Consider the following 19,749-nt stretch of genomic DNA (forward strand, 5'->3'; position numbering starts at 1 on the left):
CAAAGGCGCTAAAACAACCACACAGTAGCGCTAATTTAGAACAATAGCACTCAATTAAGTACTCAATAGCACTTATTAATCAATAGTGCCTAAACATACATACAATAACACTAAAACAATTCAAAAGCACTCAAACAATAGGCTAATAGCGCCATTGCGGCACCATAGCGCTAGTTCATTAGGCAATAGTGCCAAAACCATAGTTTCAGCACTATTGCTCCGACTCAACTTGGACTCAGCAAAAAGCCTACCAAAAATGCATAAAAATTCAAAATTCCAATTTATGTACCGTTGGTCCATAGTCCTCTGGCCACTGGAACCGTCAGACTCGCTCAAACCTGTGCTCTATAATCGGTACTAGCATCCTGACTACTGCTAACTCCTCCAAAATGTCCTTATCAGAGCTCTGATTTCACACTAGTCACGGTCACAAATGATCCTATTTTCATCCCTTTCACCCCATTTAAACCCTCTGCCGTCACCATAACTTCCCCCCGCTCACCAACGTGGTCCCCGTAAACTTCCCGAGCCCCCCATTTCTCCATTTTCCCCCCAATTTCTTCTATTTTTCACCCGTATTATTGACTCCTTCTCTTCTAACACCCTGCCAATTTTCATTCTTTTTCGAGAGATCGACCGATTTTTCAAAAAATTTCGGCCCATCTCTCTAGGGGGCATACCACCTATTAAATTAATATTTTATGGGGCATTTCTTCACACCTATTTTTTCTTTCTTTGAAACGACGCAATAAACCACACCGTCTCAAAGAGGGGCAAATGTAGTCACATTAAATGAATATTTCGTATTTATTTGATTAAAAATCCACTAGCCATCAGTTAATTAAATTAATATTTAATTAATTCATCTCCAAACATTCTTTTATTAATTAAATAAATTATTGAATTTATTTTAATTAATTCATTAAATCAAATTCAAATCAATTAAATAAATAAAATCTATTTATTTAATTAAATCCCCCTATTCCTTTTTTAAATAAATTAAATTAAACATTTATTTAAATCATTATCCCCCCCCACTTGCATTTTCCTACAAATGCAACTTGCACACATTTATTGAAATAAATTAATTTATTTTAAATAAAATCATATTTTCCCTCACCCACCAAATCCACTTGCAAATCTAATCTCCTTCTAGATTCTTCTAACCCCTTCCTAATTAGCCTAATCCATCCCCTAATTATTGTCACATTCCTAAGCAACTTGGAGTCACTTTGAAAAGCATTTAATGTTTTGTGTGTTCAACAAATTAAACCCCAAAGTCTTCCAAGACCACTAATGGCTCTTACATGACCATTTATGGCAATTACATAACCATTTATGGTTATTTCAAACTTGTCTCCCCAAACATTTATTGTTTTGACCATATTTATCCTTTTTACATTTGTACAAGAGTTTATCCATTGGATAAAAGCTTTATTCTTTGAATAAAGAGTTTATTCATTCAACTAACCTTGACTTTAACTCCCAAGGCCATATCGAGCATTTAATGCTTATTCCCTCTCCTCTCAACCTATCTCACATTGACACTTGTCATCCTGGGATTGGGTTGAAAGCCCTCACATGGATTTGAAATCATTCAATCTTGACCCTTGTTAAGATTGCTCAATCTCAACCATCCATTGCTCCATTTTTCGTATAAATAGAGCCCATTTCTTCATAATCCAGATCCTGAAAACTTGTATGCATTTAACCTATAGGCATTTTAGAGAGCATTTAGCATAGCAAACTAAAATCTTGTTATTTTGGTTAAAATCAATCATTTTAATAGCATCTAATATTTTAGCTTTTCATTTTACATTTGGAGCACAATACTAAAATCTCAACCCTCCATAAACATCCATAGTGCAAAAAGTTGCTGAGAGCTACACTATTTTGGAACTTGGAGAGGAGAGGAACAAGAGAGAAGGAGCTAAGAGCATGCTAAGAGGCATTTGGAGATGCCTTATTATCTTTGTTTCATTTGTTAGATATATTAACATGATTTTAGTATCTCTTTTGATATGCCTGTTTAAATTAGTTTTTGAGTAACTAACACTAACGATTTCTTATGTCTTGTGTTGTTTGTCATTTGCAAACCTTGTCCATTTCACAGAGCATCAGTAGGCATAGGTGACGATTGAGTGGGAAATGAGACACTAAAAGGAGGGATAGAATGATTGGATGAATTTCTCCCTTGTGTCACATTAAGTGGTTGAGAGACAAGAGGAATACTTATTGAAAGCATAGATAAAGATGGAGGATTGAATGAAGAAGAGGGATTGCCCCCATGACTAATATTTGTAGGTATAACATTTTGAGTTGATGTAGTCATGATGTTTGAAGTGAAAGTATGAATGCTAGTTATTGAAGTGGTCAAATGAATAGAATGATTGATTTGTGTAGGAGGTTGTGAATAACCTAAGTTCTCAGCACAACTCTTTATAGGCATGCCATTAGAATCAATAATATGGGCAATGCCACACAATATATCAATTTCATTCTTATCACTTTGAATCATGCATTTTAGACCTTCAATTAATGAAAGAGCTTCACTATTAGGATATTCTTGGGACATCCATTATTGAAAGTTGTCAAATTGATTGTCCAATTTTGAAAGTTGATCTATGGAAACTCTATTCAAAGCTTCTTCTTCATCATTAGAATCATCAATTGGGTAGATAGGGATGTTATTAGGATGAGAAGAATTAGCATTATCCCCATTGAAAAAGTCACCCAAATTAGGCTCCATCTCTTCGGGAATTAAACCTTGGGAAGCCTTAATTATAATGTTTCATCTAATGAGGATACTAGAGGTAGGACTAATAGTGGTAAAACTCATGCACTAGAGGGAAAATTTGGATTTTAAATTTGAAATTGAGTTTTGAATTTGGTGAACAAAGTTTGCAAAAATGCACAAATGATGATTATACAATTTGAACTATGTTGAAAGAAGAAATGACACAATTTCCAAAATAATTTTTATGGTGAATGAAAAGAAATTGAAATTTTAAAATTAGGGCCAATGGGATACAACTTAACTTTAAAATTAAAATTGACAAAATTAGTATTTTTAAAATCAGGGTAGATTGCAATTAACCACTTAATTTTAAATACTTTCTTGAAAGTTGTGATGTTGAGTTTGTGAAGTATTTTTTATTTTAGAGGGTTCAAAATTCGACAAAATCAGCCAATTTTTTGGATTTAAGCAATTTAATACAGTCGTAACAGTCTCCCGAATTTTCGGGAAAAAAGTCGAGGACCAGATTGAAAGTGCACCTGGTCTGCCTAACTGTTTTGGAAATTTTCAGGGATGAAAGCTACAATTATTTTAGAGCTAACCCCAAAAAATTGGTTGATTTTACATAGTTTAGATTAAGGTTTGAATGTGAAAATAGGACCCTTTTAGGGTTTTGAAAAAGATAAGAAATTGAATTGCAAATTTGAAAAAGGTCAAACCTAATGGGTAAGGCCACCTTGAATAATGTTTTAAAAACTGAAATTGGTTGAAATTGATTGAAATTTACACAAAATCCAAGTGAATTTGAAAATTAGGGTTTTAGGACCTAACCTTTGAATTTTTAAATTTTAAATTTTAGAAAAAGGGAGGGAAATTGTAAACTTGAATTTTACAATTTTTGCACAAGTGGAAGTTGATTTTTCAAAATCTATTAATTAAATGTAAATCAAATTTTTGCAAAAGTGGAAGTTGATTTTTGAAAATTAGGGTTTTGATAATTAACCACTTAATTTTGTAAAATTGATTTGCAACTTGAACAAGACAAAGAAGAAATTGAATTTAATGCAATTTTCAGATCTAAAACAATAGATAGCAATTTTTTGCAAAACAAAAGTTCAATTCCAATTTTAACAAATAGGGTTTTGAATGAATTAACTACTAAGTTTTGCAAGATAATTAAACTTTTAAATGAAAAATATGCAACAATGTGAAATGCCAGGCATGTAAGATGTCAGGTTCACCAAAATGTAATGGTGATAAAGGGGTGATGAGGAGATCAAGTAGAAAGCTTTACCCTCCTCAAGAAAGGAGTGAATGTTTCACAAAGGATCCTCTTCAACCACATTACATTAAAAGGGGGGTTTAATTCACTAGATCCAATATCAATGGAAAGAGATTAAATTCTAAGTGAATTGATAATGAATTTGAAAAGTAAAGTAACCCCTCTTTTAGAATGGACAAGTTGAATTAAGCAATTTGAGACTAGAAGTGTAAATATGGTAAAGAAATGATTATAACTTGAGATAGAAATGCTGGATGAAGTTGTGCACCTGGAATTAACAATAAAATGCCAAGACAAAGCTCCCCTGTAAATTTGAGTGAAAGTTGTCAAGACCGGGTTGAAAGTGTACTTGGTCCTCCGAAAAATCCACGCATCGAAAAGTATTTTTCTATCTCTAAAAATGAAGCCTAAACCTGCAAATATAGCTGTGCACCTGCAACCTACACACATAAAAGAGAGGAAATGTTGTTGGGATTGGGGGTTTACCTTTGGGTCAAACCCCATTTTGGAATTAACCAAATGATGAAAAATACTTGTAAGTAAATGAAAGGAAATGTATGAAGTAGAATTCACCTCAAGAGAGGATGCAATTGAAATATAGATAGTGTTGTTTGAAAGGATATGTAGAGTAGGATGTCAAAAGAAATCTCCTCTTCAATGGTTGAATCCTTGACTTGAATGCAACACCTAGCCTTGCAAGGAGATTTGAGATGCTCAATGCTTGAATGTTTGAATGCTTGATTGACAAAAATGCTTGTTCACCTTAATTTTGCTTATCATCAACTTACTTGTCCTCAATAGGAGGGAAAAAATCTCTTTATATACTTGCCAATTAGGGTTATTTAACTGATTTTTTGTCTTAGGCCGACATAGGGAAACTTTTCTTGCTTCACCATTGACAAGCCCAATGCAAGGTTTAAGTGGAGGGGGCCCAAAATAAGGCAAGGATAGGGGTGCTACACCCCTGTCCTACCCTAATCCAAGATATAAAGTAGGAACATGCAGTGCAAGATGCAGGAAAATGCATGTTTTGGGAGGTATGAGCATGTCTCGGGTCTCCAATCAGGCTTAGGGATTCATTTCACCAATGTGAACACCCAAATGCTATTGAAAATTGCAAGGTCGCAATTTTATGACGCTATAGAACTATTAGACCCTTAATATTTGATGAGAATGATTCCTTAACAGTGAGGGCCAAAGGGCATTTCCTATGGATTCTACTCCATGCATTATAAAGTATTTTTTGACATAAACTAGATCTATTTTTATGAAGAAAAATATTGAAATTGTATGCATTTTCTTTAAGGAAAAGATTCCTTATGTTATACCTCTCAAGGATCATTGCATTAATATTGAGCACCCTTTGGTGAAAAAATATTTTGTACCACCAAATCTATAAGGAATATAATGCCCACAAAGAGTGAAGTCCTAGAATAAGGAGGCTTAGTAACCTCTTTGTAAGATTCACCAAAATGACATATGTAATTTGGCTAAATATCTACCTTTGATGTTTTCACTAGCATTAGGTTGAGAAGCAACTATAAGAATCAAAGCATTGGAAGCCAAATTATTTCTATCACTATTATTGTTAGAATAAAGAGCCTTTAGTAATCCTATTATATTTGCCTTTATGGTTGTTAACATTTGTCTAACCATCCTCATTCTTAGCTATGGGTGGCTACAAGAAGTTGAGTCCCACTTTTGGGCAAAAAGTGGAAGTGTTTTCTCTATTTTTCAAATTTTCTGTCGATTGATGTCAATATTTGATGCACTTAGAGATTGAATCTCAAAAAACTTCAGTAATAGAAAATGTAGTGCTCGGAGTCTACTTTTCAAATATGTAATTTATTTTAATACCCACATGTTAGAAATCTCTTTTTAGTAGGAATGTTTAAAACCTAGTTTCAGGACCATACCACGTGTACGACCACCCTTTTTTGATGCAAATAAATGAATTTTTGCAAATCCTTTTTAAAAATATTGATGAGAATATTTTTTCTTATTTTTTTATTGAATATATTTTTTTTTATTAATTGTTAACTGACAATATTAAAGTATATTTTCAAAACATCGAGTGTACGTCCACCATAATTTGATGAAAATTTCATATTTTTCAAATTTTTTTTTTTTCAATATTCAAAAGAATTGTATGTAGATTGATGTCATATAATTTATTTTTCTAAAATCCTAAAAACAAAAAAGTTATTAAATTTTTAGTGAACCTTGGTATTTTAGGTATAGGTTCCACTTTTGATTAATAAATAATACAAAAATAGTAAAAAATAATCTTATCACTATGAAATTTATATTTCTGAAATTGAGACGCTAAAAAATCTAATAGGTTTTCGTTTTGTCAAAAAATTCAATCAGAAGGCCCTCAAAAAATTAGGCCAAGGTAGAAATTTGATGTCGTTTTACCTTAGTCATTTTTTTGGAGGTCCAAGCATAGGCTTGGTGGAACAAGCCTATCCCGAAGCAAAAAAAAATGCTAAGGGTTGTTTCCCACCCCTAATTTTAACAAATGGGCGCTCGTTTTTTAAATTCAAAAAATGGGCACCCATTTTGCTTTGTACTGTTGAAAGCAAAACACGCGGCCGTTTTTAAAAATGGGCACCCGATTATAAAAGCAGGCACACGTTTCATTAAATAATGGGTGCTCGTTTCTGAAAAGATCCGTTGGGCCAAAATCTATCCCACAAGCACAAATCCCAATGATTGAATGATTTTTCAATCATTGCGTGACAGGTACGATCTACAAAGAGAATGTTTTGATTAATCATTCTCTTTGTTTGTCTTATTGTCGATTTGGTAAGGAGAATGATTCAAATTCAAATTTTGGTGTAGCCATGGGATCAAATCAACGCAGGAAGAGGCAAAGGAAGGTTCTGACAACTGAGGAGATTGTAGCAAATAGGGAGGAGGCAATGCATCAATGAGAGAGAAGATCAAGAATGAGACAAGGAGCTTCAAGTTCCACAATCATTTCAGAAGAGGAGAACATCAATGAGACTATAAATGTTGATGAAGGAAACACAATAGAACCATTTAATTCAGGTGCATCTTCTAATCCATTATTGGATACATGTATGCCTTCACAACCCTATGTTTTTTCTCATGAAGAAATTGGTGATTTGGTAGAAGCAGGTTACTTATTAAATGAAATTCTAATTGAAAATCAAACCCCAAATAAAATTAGAACTCAAGTTGAAACTGAAATTGAAATCCAAATTGAAACCCCAAATGAAACTAGATCTCAACTTGAAACTGGAATTGAAACCGAATTTGAAACTCCAAATGAAATTGAAAATCCACCTGCAACTAAAACCAATAATGTGTATGTAGACATGGAAACACCAATTGAAAATGAAACATGTTTGAATGATAATCAAATGAATGAAAATTTTGAAATTAAAATTGATGTACTAGACAACCTTTCTGTCTTAGTTTCATGGAGACAGATTAGGACACATGCAAATAGATTGTTTAGACATTTTTTTATAATAAGAAATTTGGATTTCAATGTCAATTAATGGTACAACTAATTAAAATGACTAAAATGCGAAAAGTGATGAAGAAGTTAGGCTTTTATGTCAAACCCAAGAAGAAGGACGAGTCTTTAAAACAAGTTGTATCGATTGTTGCTAGCACCTTTGATACAATTGGAAAGAAAAGTCGGTCTAAAGATAAAAATGCGGCATGATGGGCAATAACAATAGCTTTAGTAAGCCAAACAACTTCTAATAAAAGAATGATGAGTAACATAAGTGGATATCTTAATATTCATCGCAAAACTTTGTCAAGAGCTGTAAAAAGAAGAGTTAATTTTGAAAGTGATCTGGCAAACAAATTGTGGACTTTTAGTGGTAGACTACCAAGGTCTGATATGAAACTTACTGGTGAAGTCAAAAATTTGATCGAAAAATTCTAGCATGATAATACGAGAGTACACCCAATGTTAGAGATGTTCTTAAATTAAGAGTTGGGTCAAAAATTCGTGATCCACATCCAAAACACCTATTGTACATGACTCAAACTGAATTGTATAAAAATATTTTGTATGATAAGGTGTTGACTATTAGCATTTGTCAAAGGTCTTTTGAAAAGTGTAAACCTTGGTATGTTCGAATTAACAAGGAAAGAGTCACATGTTGTTGCAAAACTCATGTTCAATTTCACTACCATTATGATGTATTTTGATATATATGTGTTACCATGCATAGTAATGTAATGTTCCAAGAATGTGGTATAAATATACCACCCGAAACTATAAAGGAGTTTATTTCAAGTTTGTTTTGCAACCCACTAAATGAACAAAATTTTCTTTTCAATGCATATGTTTCTGGTGTATGTGATATATGTGGCAATCTTGCATTGTTGGATGAATGTTTACATGAAAATCTTTCAAATGATTTTGGACAAAAATTAGTTGATGTTAAAAGATTTAAAACTGTTGAGTATCCACTGAAGGATGGGAAACAATGTGATCTAATCAATGAAAAAGTTAGTGTTCATGCATTTATGAATGAATTCAAGAGTAACATTGTACCTAAATATGTTAAACATATTCAAAATGCTAGATGGCTCGATGGTCAGTTTCGAATATGTAAGGATACATTTCCTATTGGTAGTATACTTTCGGTTGTTGACTTTGTAGAGAATTACATGCTTGCACCACAAGATGAGGTCCAATCACAATACTACAATTCAGTGCAAGTATCAATTTTTGTCCATGTTGTCTATAGGCATGCACCAGATAGTACACAAGAGGATCGCAAAATTTTGAGAGAGTACCATTTCTATATGAGTGATAATAAATTACACTCATTTGAGCTTGTCCAGTATTGCTTCAAGACCTTTTTTCAAAATTTGAGGGAGAGAGAAATTCAGATGACACAACATCTAATATGGTCTGATAATTGCACAGGGCAATTCAAGAATGCTAGAATGTTTTATTGGTTGAGTATGATTCATAAGAAAACTAATATCGAACACATGCGGAGTTTTTTTGAGGCTGGACACGGGAAAGGAGAACATGACGGTGCCGATGCATGTGTTAATAGAGCCCTTTGCAGAGAGCAACTCAAATTCAAGGAAAAGGCTAAATTTAAAAATGCAAGTGCAATTGTAGATTGGTGTAGTGCAAATTTATCCACGGGATCAAGTCAAAACTCTACAATTAGATGTTTCTTCTGGCTAGTTAAAAAGGAGAATATCCTTCCAATATATGATTGTGATATAATAAATGGGTCAACTAGATGGCATTCATTTAAGAGTTCTAACACTTGGACTATATGGACTAGAGAGCTTGCATGTTTTTGTCAATTTTGTGTTGCAGGTGAATGGGAAGAATGCAAGAATACGGAATGGATTGAAGAATGGCAACACAAATCCTTAACACCTAGTGAGACACAATATGGAGATGTTAGAAGAAATGAAGACCCAAATCATGCATTTGCATCAGAAGATTATGATCGTGTTTCAGACCTCATACAACCTGGTAATTTAATTCAATTTCTTGTTTATAACTTTAAATTATATATTTTTATGTATTGTCATATAATTTATGATTACATATACAAAAAAAATTAATTCTAACAAGTTTTATTTCTACATGTACATAAATTTGTTTTCTAGGACATGTGTATGTTGTTGTTGCACTTGAGGATAATGATGAGCAGGTTGAGTATTGGCTAGCTAGATGTGTAGAACCTAAGAAAAATTTGATATGTGATCAAGTAGATGATGATGGTTTTCAGTATCCAATTGGGCCTATTGTGGTAGTTGGCACATGGCTACGCAAATACTTAACAAGAAGGAATGGCTTACTAGCTTATGAAGACTACTAATCAGAAAAGAAGATTATACACTATTCTCATTTGGTGGTGGCGACAAACATCAAATTAGAAAGATACAAAGGTAGACCTATTAATAAGGTATTGTGGACACTTTCAGTAGAAGAGAATGAGGCAATCATAGACGCATTGCAGAAGAGAGAGGATGCAGATGGTACATTAGGTTGAATCAAATTTACATGCATGTAAGTTTGTGTTACTTGTGTGAACTCTTGTATATTTAATCATGATAATTGTTTTTCTTTGTCCCTTTAACATTGTATTTGTCTACATTCGATACAATTTTGGTTTCATAAACAACATTGTATTAGTTATCTTCTTCTTAATGTTATTTTGTGCACATTGTAATTGTGTTACAATTGAATTCTAAGTTTTTATATCTTTATTTTATCATAATCTCTTCATAGATTAATTGTAAGTTCTTGATTTTATTATTATTTTAAGAATAGGATGTTACTGTAAATTGGGATAATTATTTTATTGAATTATAAACTATTGCACTATAAGCTGATCAATCACAATGTTAAAATATAAACTCATAAATAGATCACATAACAAGTCATAAATAAAAAGTCCTATATACAATCACATAACAATTCTTCGTGACATAATAACAAGTCTTGAAAAAATAATAATAAGGAAATTACATTAAAACAAGTCCAAATAACATAATAAAAAAGCAACATCACATATATAATCACTAGAGTGTGCCAAATCACATAACACGACCTGTTATCATAATAGCAACGAAATGACATAATAAAAAGTCCTATATATAATCACATAACAACAAGTCCTATATATAATCACATAATAACAAGTCCCAAGATAACATAACAAGTGTCATCATAAAAAGTCCATAATACAATAACATGACATGATCTAAAATATATAATCTAAGAATTCAAGTGCATCTCATCTACAACCTTCTTCACTCCATGTGAAGGTGGATGAGATGAATCATCCTGTTGCATGTGGTTCTGAGATGCACCATCCTGTGTGTGTGCAATATCAGTGTCTCCACCCTCCTTTGCAGTATCAATGACTCCACCCTCCTATGTAGTATCAATGTCTCCACCCTCCTGTACAAGAAAAGTGGTTGCAGTCAAGTCCTGCAAAAAAAAACATTGTACATCAATTTTGATAATCCCTATAAAATCTAGGTACATAGTATAAACAAATTAGAAATTATTTTTCTAATCATCACCGCAAATGACAATGTCGATGGTTGCATCTAGCTCAATCCCATAGCCATACCAATACTGGTAGTGGTATCAACCTGAACAACATATATAAAGTATGAATCAAACTTGTATATATACATAAATTATAAAGTATATATATAGACTACAAGATTATCACAGAAAAGCATACATTTGATGCAGACAAAGTAACTGATGGGTGAGGGCATACATGTGATGCACCATCAAACTATCCAGAAGCCTACAATTGCAAAAAATAACAAACATGAATCAAAGTTGTACATAAATTAGTAAGCATATAAACATTTCAAATTAATGGATGAAAAACATACTAGTGGTATATGAGGCCGAGCCTCAATGGTCCACAGGTCTCGTGAAGAACTACCCAACTAGGTGCTACACGAAGCACCCTACAAAATTGAAAAAATATATCATACACATCATTACATTAAAAAATTTATTGTTTATTTTAAATGTACATATCAATACAATGTATCTAGATGAAAGTGCATACCGTAAATGGGGCACCAACATCTCTAGGCATTGAGGTAACATGATGTCAGTTCCTCAAAGACATGGTATGATCCATCCTCTATTTAGAAAAAAATGATTCATTTTATGGCTCATATGTGTATATATAAGGAATTTAATATTGCACTATAAATTATATAAATAAATTTGTACCTCTATAGGTTGATCATCGTCTGCCCATAGCAGAACAACATATGAAGAGATGACATTAGCATGTGCAGCCTCCTCGACATCATCATAACCACCATGGGCAGCATTAGCATCATCAAAATCACCATCTCCTCCAGGGGAAGCCTCACTCTGTGGACCTGTACATACATCCCGACAGCTCGTGCAAACATGTGCTAAGCTGGGGGCAACCCTCACCTCGCGTAACTATTGACCAAATTACCCGACAAGGAACTCAATGAACGTAGAGAAAAATCCACTGCTCGATGATGGGCAGGTGATGGAAGAGGAACCAATGGATCATCGTGCACATAGTTTCTAACCCTATCGCTCAATTTTGCTCCTGGCCTATCCTGGGGCATGCCTCTCCCAACCCCCTGAAATGATCTAATATCAAAGTTATTGGGCTTTTTGCCCAATTCAAATTCGGCCCATAATTTCTTCAAAAAATACATCAGGACTTCATGATTGGAGTGTGGTGAATGGTCAAAGACCATCCACCACCGCTCCCAAAAGTTTCTAGCAATGCCTGAGTGCCTACACCATCGAATAGAGATCCGTGGCTTCTTCGGATCTATCTCTTCACCCGTCTTAGGATTCACAAAATATTGTTTCAAATCCATTTTTGTTATTTTTAATTCATTGAATTGTTTGTATGTGATGCCATCAGCATAAAATGCATGCAATCCCTCCCGCCAACTATGATAGCTATCTAGCTCGCAATCTAAAGCTTGCACAAACTATATAATGCCTTGCATACTATCTGCAAGGTGTAACAACTGCGGAGGTGGATGAGGCTCACGTCTAATAGTATGGATATCTCTAATCAAAGAATCAATATTCTTCCTAATTTTCTTCCTCAACTGATCGGGTGGAGGTGGAGGTGGAGGTGGTACTAGACCTAATAGCTCATCTATCTCAAACTCATCCATTATGTGAAAATAATCTGCATATATATACAAACATGAAAATTTACAAATATGAAAATTTACAATTACAATTACAATTACAATTACAAACATGAAAATCTACAAACATGAAAATTTACAATTACAAACTATTTAATTTACATTTCACCTTCCAAAAAAACTTATAATTAAATACAATTTAGCAACTTAAATATTAAAAAAGGAGACTCACATAGATCTATAATATTATTAATAGGTGGGTAATAATAAGCATCATTTAAGAAATATTATCCACTTAAATAAAAGTATAAGAAATATTCTACAAAATAAAACATCATAATGCCCATGCAACTCAAACAATACTTTTTAACATCTAAAGATGAATTAGTATAAGTTCCATCAAAATCATAAAAATAATCATGAGAGAGAGAGAGAGAGAGAGAGAGAGAGAGAGAGAGAGAGAGAGAGAGAGAGAAATAGATAATGAATAAATGACTCCATTGATTTAGATAATGAAGGTAACTTCCATGGAATTACAATTTAGTACGGGCTTGCAATATTTAACCATTATCGTCAATTAGGCTACCACTTTATATTTTCAACTTGATAGGATTCGATTCAACTACTCTCTTTTGGTTAAATTAACTAAATTCATTAAAGTCATAAGTTATATCTATGAACTTGTCAATACATGTACTACTTTGTTGTGTTCTTTGCTAGATTCATTGGATGATTTAGTGATCGCAACTAGTAGTACTACACTAATTTGAAGCTTGAATAAATAGTAGGTTCTCTACTCTTGGAAGAGTTAAAACAAAAAAGCCTCTATTTTTTTTATATTCAATTTTATATTGGTATTTTCTTGTTCAAAGTTGCAACCCACAAAATGTGATTCCAATATTGCTCTATATTTGATTCTTATTTTTATTAAATCTGCCACTAGTGTGATTTATTGTCCTCTTAAATTAAATCAAGCTATGTAAATTTAAAGCCTCATAACTTTTGATAGAGAGCATATTTTTTCATGCTTCATGTGGCATTGAAAAGGTGGTTCATAAATCTTCATAGATCACACAATTATTTTCTAGAATATTCCCTCGTATTTTATATTTTATTTTTTGTGATTTCACATTCTAGTCATTTACTTGCACATCTTGGCACTTGAAAATGACCGTCTTACATGAGATGAATTTGTTTGATATGTTTTATATGTATTGATTTTATTGATCTTTTAAGTTTTTATTTGAGGAGGTATCATAGGTTTCTCTATTCATCCTTTTGTGGTAAAATTAGAAAGGGATAACTATGATTCTTTTGTAAAATGATATCTTGATAAGTTTTAGGTGGTGTAATCATTTTCCTTTTATGTATGGAGTCATACCTAAACTAGAAACACTAGAAATTATATAATCTTGGTGTAACATCATTGACCATGTATGAGTGATTTGATCTAGTATCAAGATCATGATTCTATGTGTATTGCATTGGATATTGATTTCCCCCACACACTTTGGAATAGACTTTAGGAGATCCATGGAGACCCTCATATCTCTTCATTCCTAGAGGTTCCTATTGTAGATTGTTTCATTCCCTTTGTATATGAAGATCACATACCCTTCGATGGTGATACTTAAGAGGAAATTTATTATATCATAGGTCTTGCATGTTTTGACAATTTAGAGGCTTGTCTTATTCAAGTACTCATCCTATCAAGACCTAATATCCATCTTAAATGTTTTTTATTATTTTAGATTATTATCACCAATTCCATAAACCCAATTGATTTAGTCTACATGGCATTAATCACCTTCTAAACATGACCACTTGGGATTCATATATTTTGAATATATTATCCTTGCTTGAGGAGTTTAGAATTACATATGTTAAATATTATTTTGAGGATATTGATATCCTCTTTCATGATTGGGCTAAGTTAGGAAGTAGTAAGGATTAATAGTGATAACTAGAGTATTATCAAATTTAAGAACCCTATTTTTCACACACACAAAAAAACACATTCATATTCATTATCATTTTAAAGTTCAATTTAAACATAAATTAAACATCTAACTTTTACAAAAGAATCCTATAATTAAATACAACATTTAAAAATATAAATTTAAACATTCAAACTTTTACGCATGATTAAAACAGAGAGAGAGAGAGAGAGAGAGAGAGAGAGAGAGTAGGTAATTTGAGATACAACGAGTTAGAGAGAGAATAGATAATTTGAGAGATAGAGAGTAGGTAATGATAGAGAGAGCGTAACGTGTGAAAGAAAGAGAGGGGGTAATGTGTGTGTGTGTGTGAGAGAGAGAGAGAGGGGGGGTAATGTGTGTGTGTGAGAAAGAGAGGGGATAATGTGTGTGTGTGTGTGTGAGAGAGAGAGAGAGAGAGAGAGAGAGAGAGCGTAATGACAGAGATGGTAATGTGTACGTGTGTGTGAGAGAGAGAAGGGGGGTTTATTGTTGATTTTCATCTAGGGTTTATTATTTGTTAATTTTTTAGGGTTTGTTGTTCGTTTATTTTCTATGGTTTATCGTTCGTTTTTCTCTATTTAGGGTTTAGTGTTCATTTTTCTCTATTTAAGGTTTAGTGTTCATATTTCTGTTCAGGGTTTATTGTCTATTTTTTGTGTCTAATGTTTATTGTTCGTTTACGTTTTTGTTTTTTATATTTTTCCTACGATTTAAATACTATTCATGTTTTTTGTTTTTTTCCTATGGGTTTTACTATTCATGTTTTTTGCAATATTAAAAAACTAAAAACTATTCTAAACATGAAATAAATAAAATAAAAGACGATTTTCAAACTTTAAAACATTAAAACTAAAAAATAACAATAAATTAACATTTTTTTATGAAAAATAATATAAATAAATAAAACAAAATAAAAAAAATAAAATTAAATACCTGGAAGGAGGTAAAAATGGTCTGGGGGGTCAACTGGGGTGAAAAAAAGGGTTCTCGTGCTCCTCTGAAATGTCTACCTGTTTTTGAAACAATGAAAATGATGGAAAATAGTTTAAAAATAAATAAATACATTTCAAAAATGGGCGCCTGTTTTGAAAAAAACGGGCACCCGATTGGAAAGAAACAGGCGCCTGTTTAGCTTCGGGCACCCGTTGCTAAACGAGCGCCCGTTTTTTAATGGCTCGGGCACCCGAAGCTAAACGAGTGCCCGATTTTTAAAAATCGGGCACCCGTTTCTAGCGGGCTCTTTTCCCAACCCGTGGACTTCCGCAGGATGGGGACCCAACTTTGTGTGTTTACCCCTATATCACTCATAGACATGGGTGAGGAGAGAACAAAGCTTTAACACTGCATTTAGAGGATTGACACCTAAAGCATGTTTTGCGAATAATGATACAAAATATATTACATGTGCATCTCATGAATTTGTATATTAATGTTTTGTTTACAATACTAGCAGAGGTATATCTCCACGCAAACCTTATGTTAGAGATGATCTAGATAAATGTGTCCATTTCAATAGAAAGATCCTCCTAAAGGAGGAGTTAATATGATTTTAAAAAGGCAAACTAGTAAATTTTGTTGGTGTTGGAAATAAGCCACACCCGAACCGACAATGGACTAGTCCAAGAGGGGCCAGTAGCTCAGTGGTAGAGCACTCCAGTAGCGTATGGAAGGTCCTAGGTTCGAGTCCTAGCTGGTCCATGTCTCAACATGGTATCAAAGTCAGGTCTAGGCTAGGAGCCCCAAGCACACGAGAGGTGTGGCTTAAGGGGGGGTGTTGGTGTTGGAAATAAGCCACACCCGAACCAACGATGGACTGGTCCAAGAGGGGCTAGTAGCTCAGTGGTAGAGCACTCCAACAGCGTATGGAAGGTCCTAGGTTCGAGTCCTAACTAGTCCATGTCTCAATAAATTTGACCCATACTAGAATCTCAAAAATAAACAAACTACAAATATGAAAAGGACCATATTTGACAAATAAAACAATATTAATCTAATTCTATGACTTTAAACAATATTAATCTAATTCTATGACTTAAGAAATGGCAATTAAAAACTTATTTAAACACCAACAAATATCCAATGAAAATATCTCACCAACAAATATCCAATGAAAATATCTCACCAACAAATATAGAAAGCAATATAACATTAAAAAAAACACAAAACAAGAGAATCGTGCAAAGACCAAACTGAAGTCTTTTGTTCTATTCAAACTAAGCATCCATCGAAATTTCACTATTACAAATTACGCAAAATGCATTAATTATTAAAAAATACTAGAACATACTAAAAATTCAAATTTAAAAGAAATATTCAATCAGTAAAGTAATAATTGTGAGGTATCTCAGACGTCATGGTTGGTGAATATATTATTTGAATTTCATCTAGAACATACTTTAACAATATAGCATCTTATTGGTGGGCAACCCCCAAAATATCTTGAAACGAAACAAAAAAAATTCTTTCTTCAAAGCTGGAATAAAACAATTCATGGTCCACCTGCAAGCATTTTTTGATTCCTTTAGGGCTGACGGTTCCGCTCAAGTCATAATTTCATCATTATCTAAACTAATAAAAATATTAAAATATATTTAGGGGAAGTGTATTATAGGTGTTATAGTTAACTTTGTCTATCTATGGATTCTAAACAGTATATCATATTTTGACGATTATTTTTTGTGTCTGCATGCAAGGAGTCAAAAAATACACATTTCAAAGTATCGCCCAATATTTGCTTAAAGATACCCCAGTATCCATGCACTTAAAATTGCCAATACTTATGCACAAACGTCCTCATAGCCGTGAGCTATGGGTATTGGTGGCTATTGGTACATGCAAAAATTTATTAATGGGCTTTCAGTTTTTTTCTTTGGTTTCTTTAATGTTAGTAATTAGGCTGGTTGGGTGACCTAGGAATGTTTGGTTATTGGAACTATAACGGCTATGGTGCTCTTCCTCTACATGAGAAAATGTCTATTTAGCAAACCAAAACATATATCATTCATAGGAAATGCTGATTTTTTTAAAAACTCTCTTGTATGATGTACGTTCTAATTGGCAGGATATCAGAAACTTCTATCCAACGCACATCATATGAGAGAGACACCTAATCATTTTTTGAAAACTCTCTTGTATGATGTAGATTTCAATTAGCTAGATAGCCGAAATATCTATCGAACCAATTAAAAACATTTTAGTTGACTAAATAACCACAAGACCCACATGAAACCCACATTCAATTTTAGATGCTTGAACAGGCACAGAATCCTCTTTATAATACTAAAGAAAAGTAGCAGTTGCAATCTCTACACACCTCCCCATGGGGTAGTTGAGGATGATGACTGCTACTGCTACTGGTACACCCTATTATTACCCAAGCAATGAAACGACTTTATCAACATCGATTTCACCCACACAAATGCAAACTCTACTTAAACTATCAAAGCCCAATCACAATATCACATTGCAAAGAACTTTCCCAAGTCCAATGGCTTCAGTTTTTCTCTCCTCCATTCCTCTGCTCTTCCTGCTTTCAATTCCCATCATAACTGCAGATCCAGATTCATTGCAGGATTTCTGTGTTGCAGACACAAAATCCTCTGCAATTTTCATAAATGGGTTTCCTTGTCTAAGCCCTAGTCAGACTTCTTCACAGCACTTCACCACGTCGGCTCTGAACACCCTGGCAAATACATCTGGCAACCCCTTTGGTGTGGGTGCGATTGCTACAACTACAACCATATTGCCAGGCATTAACACTCTGGGAATACAAATGGTTCGTGCCAACGTGGACGTGGGTGGACAGGTGCCACCTCATACACACCCCAGAGCCACTGAAATGGTTTACATTTTGGAAGGATATATACTTGCAGGATTTGTGGATAGTTCCAATAATCTTTTTTCTCAGAAAATTAAGGCAGGAGATGTTTTTGTTTTTCCCAAGGGGACGCTTCATTTTCTTCATAATATTGGGAAAACTCCTGCAAATTGGATTACTGCTTTTAATAGTCAGAATCCTGGGGTTGCTGTTACGCCCATGGTCACATTTGCTGCTAATCCGCCCATTCCCCCTAAAGTTCTAAGCAAGGCATTTCAGGTTAGTTTTGAGGAGGTGGGGAAAATAAGGAAGAGTCTAGGTGGAAGTTAGAAGAATTGGATGCGCCGTCTCAAAAAAATCTTGCGTCTTTTATATGGGGACGTTTCTGAGACTTGGGGATTTGGGAAACATCGTTCTATAGTACCACCACCTCTACGATCTTGATAATAATAAGTGATATTACTATTGTTGTGATTCCATGTAGTTTGACAGTCTGTAAATATATATATATGAGTCTCTATATTGTTTCAATTGGATGCCTTTTTAATTTTTGTTTGATAGATTGGTATGAGAAACATATCGATGTGGATTATAGTTTAATCAATAATATGTGTTATGACGAATAAGGAATGTTTGTTTGAAGTTTCTGGATTTGATTTTACTCCGTGATCTTTCATCTCCTTGAACTCTCTTGCATCTTGATCATGGAGATGAAAGATCATGGAATGTGATCGGAAACGTTGATGATAAAAAAAAGCTTACACGATCAAATTTTGAAACTTCAAACAAATTTCAAATGGATTGTGGAAATCTAATAGCATTGAATAGGGAATGTCTAAAATAATTTCTGATAAAAAAATCATATAGCTAATAACTCGACCATTTTTCATGATCTATTATTTAGACAAGTACAAAATGACAAAAGATAATTGAGTTCTTTTACCACCAACAAATTCCACAATTCTTTTTCATTTTATGTTTTTTAATCTGATGATCCATTAGAAAATTTGATCCATAATGTTGACTAAAATTTATATAGACTTATAACAGGGGATTTTTAAGGAACTTATATCTCACTAATTTATATATAAATTTGCTAAAAACTTATAGAGAAATGATATAAATTAATAGGGATATTTAGTTATTCTTTTGAAGAAAAGAATATTTTTGGTAGAACGTGGCAATAATGTGGGTCAAATGTTAGTTTCATTGGTCTGGTTTGAAGGTGACATTTTATCAGCTTTCTGGTATTTTTTCTCCAACACTCTGATGT

General features: G+C 33.3%; 1 protein-coding gene across 1 annotated transcript; it reads left to right on the forward strand.

Moving 5' to 3' along the window:
- The first annotated feature begins 18,040 nt into the window (after positions 1-18,040).
- Positions 18,041-19,007, forward strand: LOC131040665 (germin-like protein subfamily 1 member 1). The gene has a single exon (XM_057973621.2). It carries the CDS (start codon positions 18,078-18,080, stop codon positions 18,804-18,806), a length of 729 nt encoding a protein of 242 aa, XP_057829604.1. The 5' UTR covers positions 18,041-18,077; the 3' UTR covers positions 18,807-19,007.
- The last annotated feature ends 742 nt before the right edge of the window (positions 19,008-19,749 follow it).

The sequence above is a fragment of the Cryptomeria japonica genome, chromosome 1 (assembly GCF_030272615.1).
Source record: "Cryptomeria japonica chromosome 1, Sugi_1.0, whole genome shotgun sequence".
In the NCBI taxonomy this organism is placed as follows: Eukaryota; Viridiplantae; Streptophyta; class Pinopsida; order Cupressales; family Cupressaceae; genus Cryptomeria; species Cryptomeria japonica.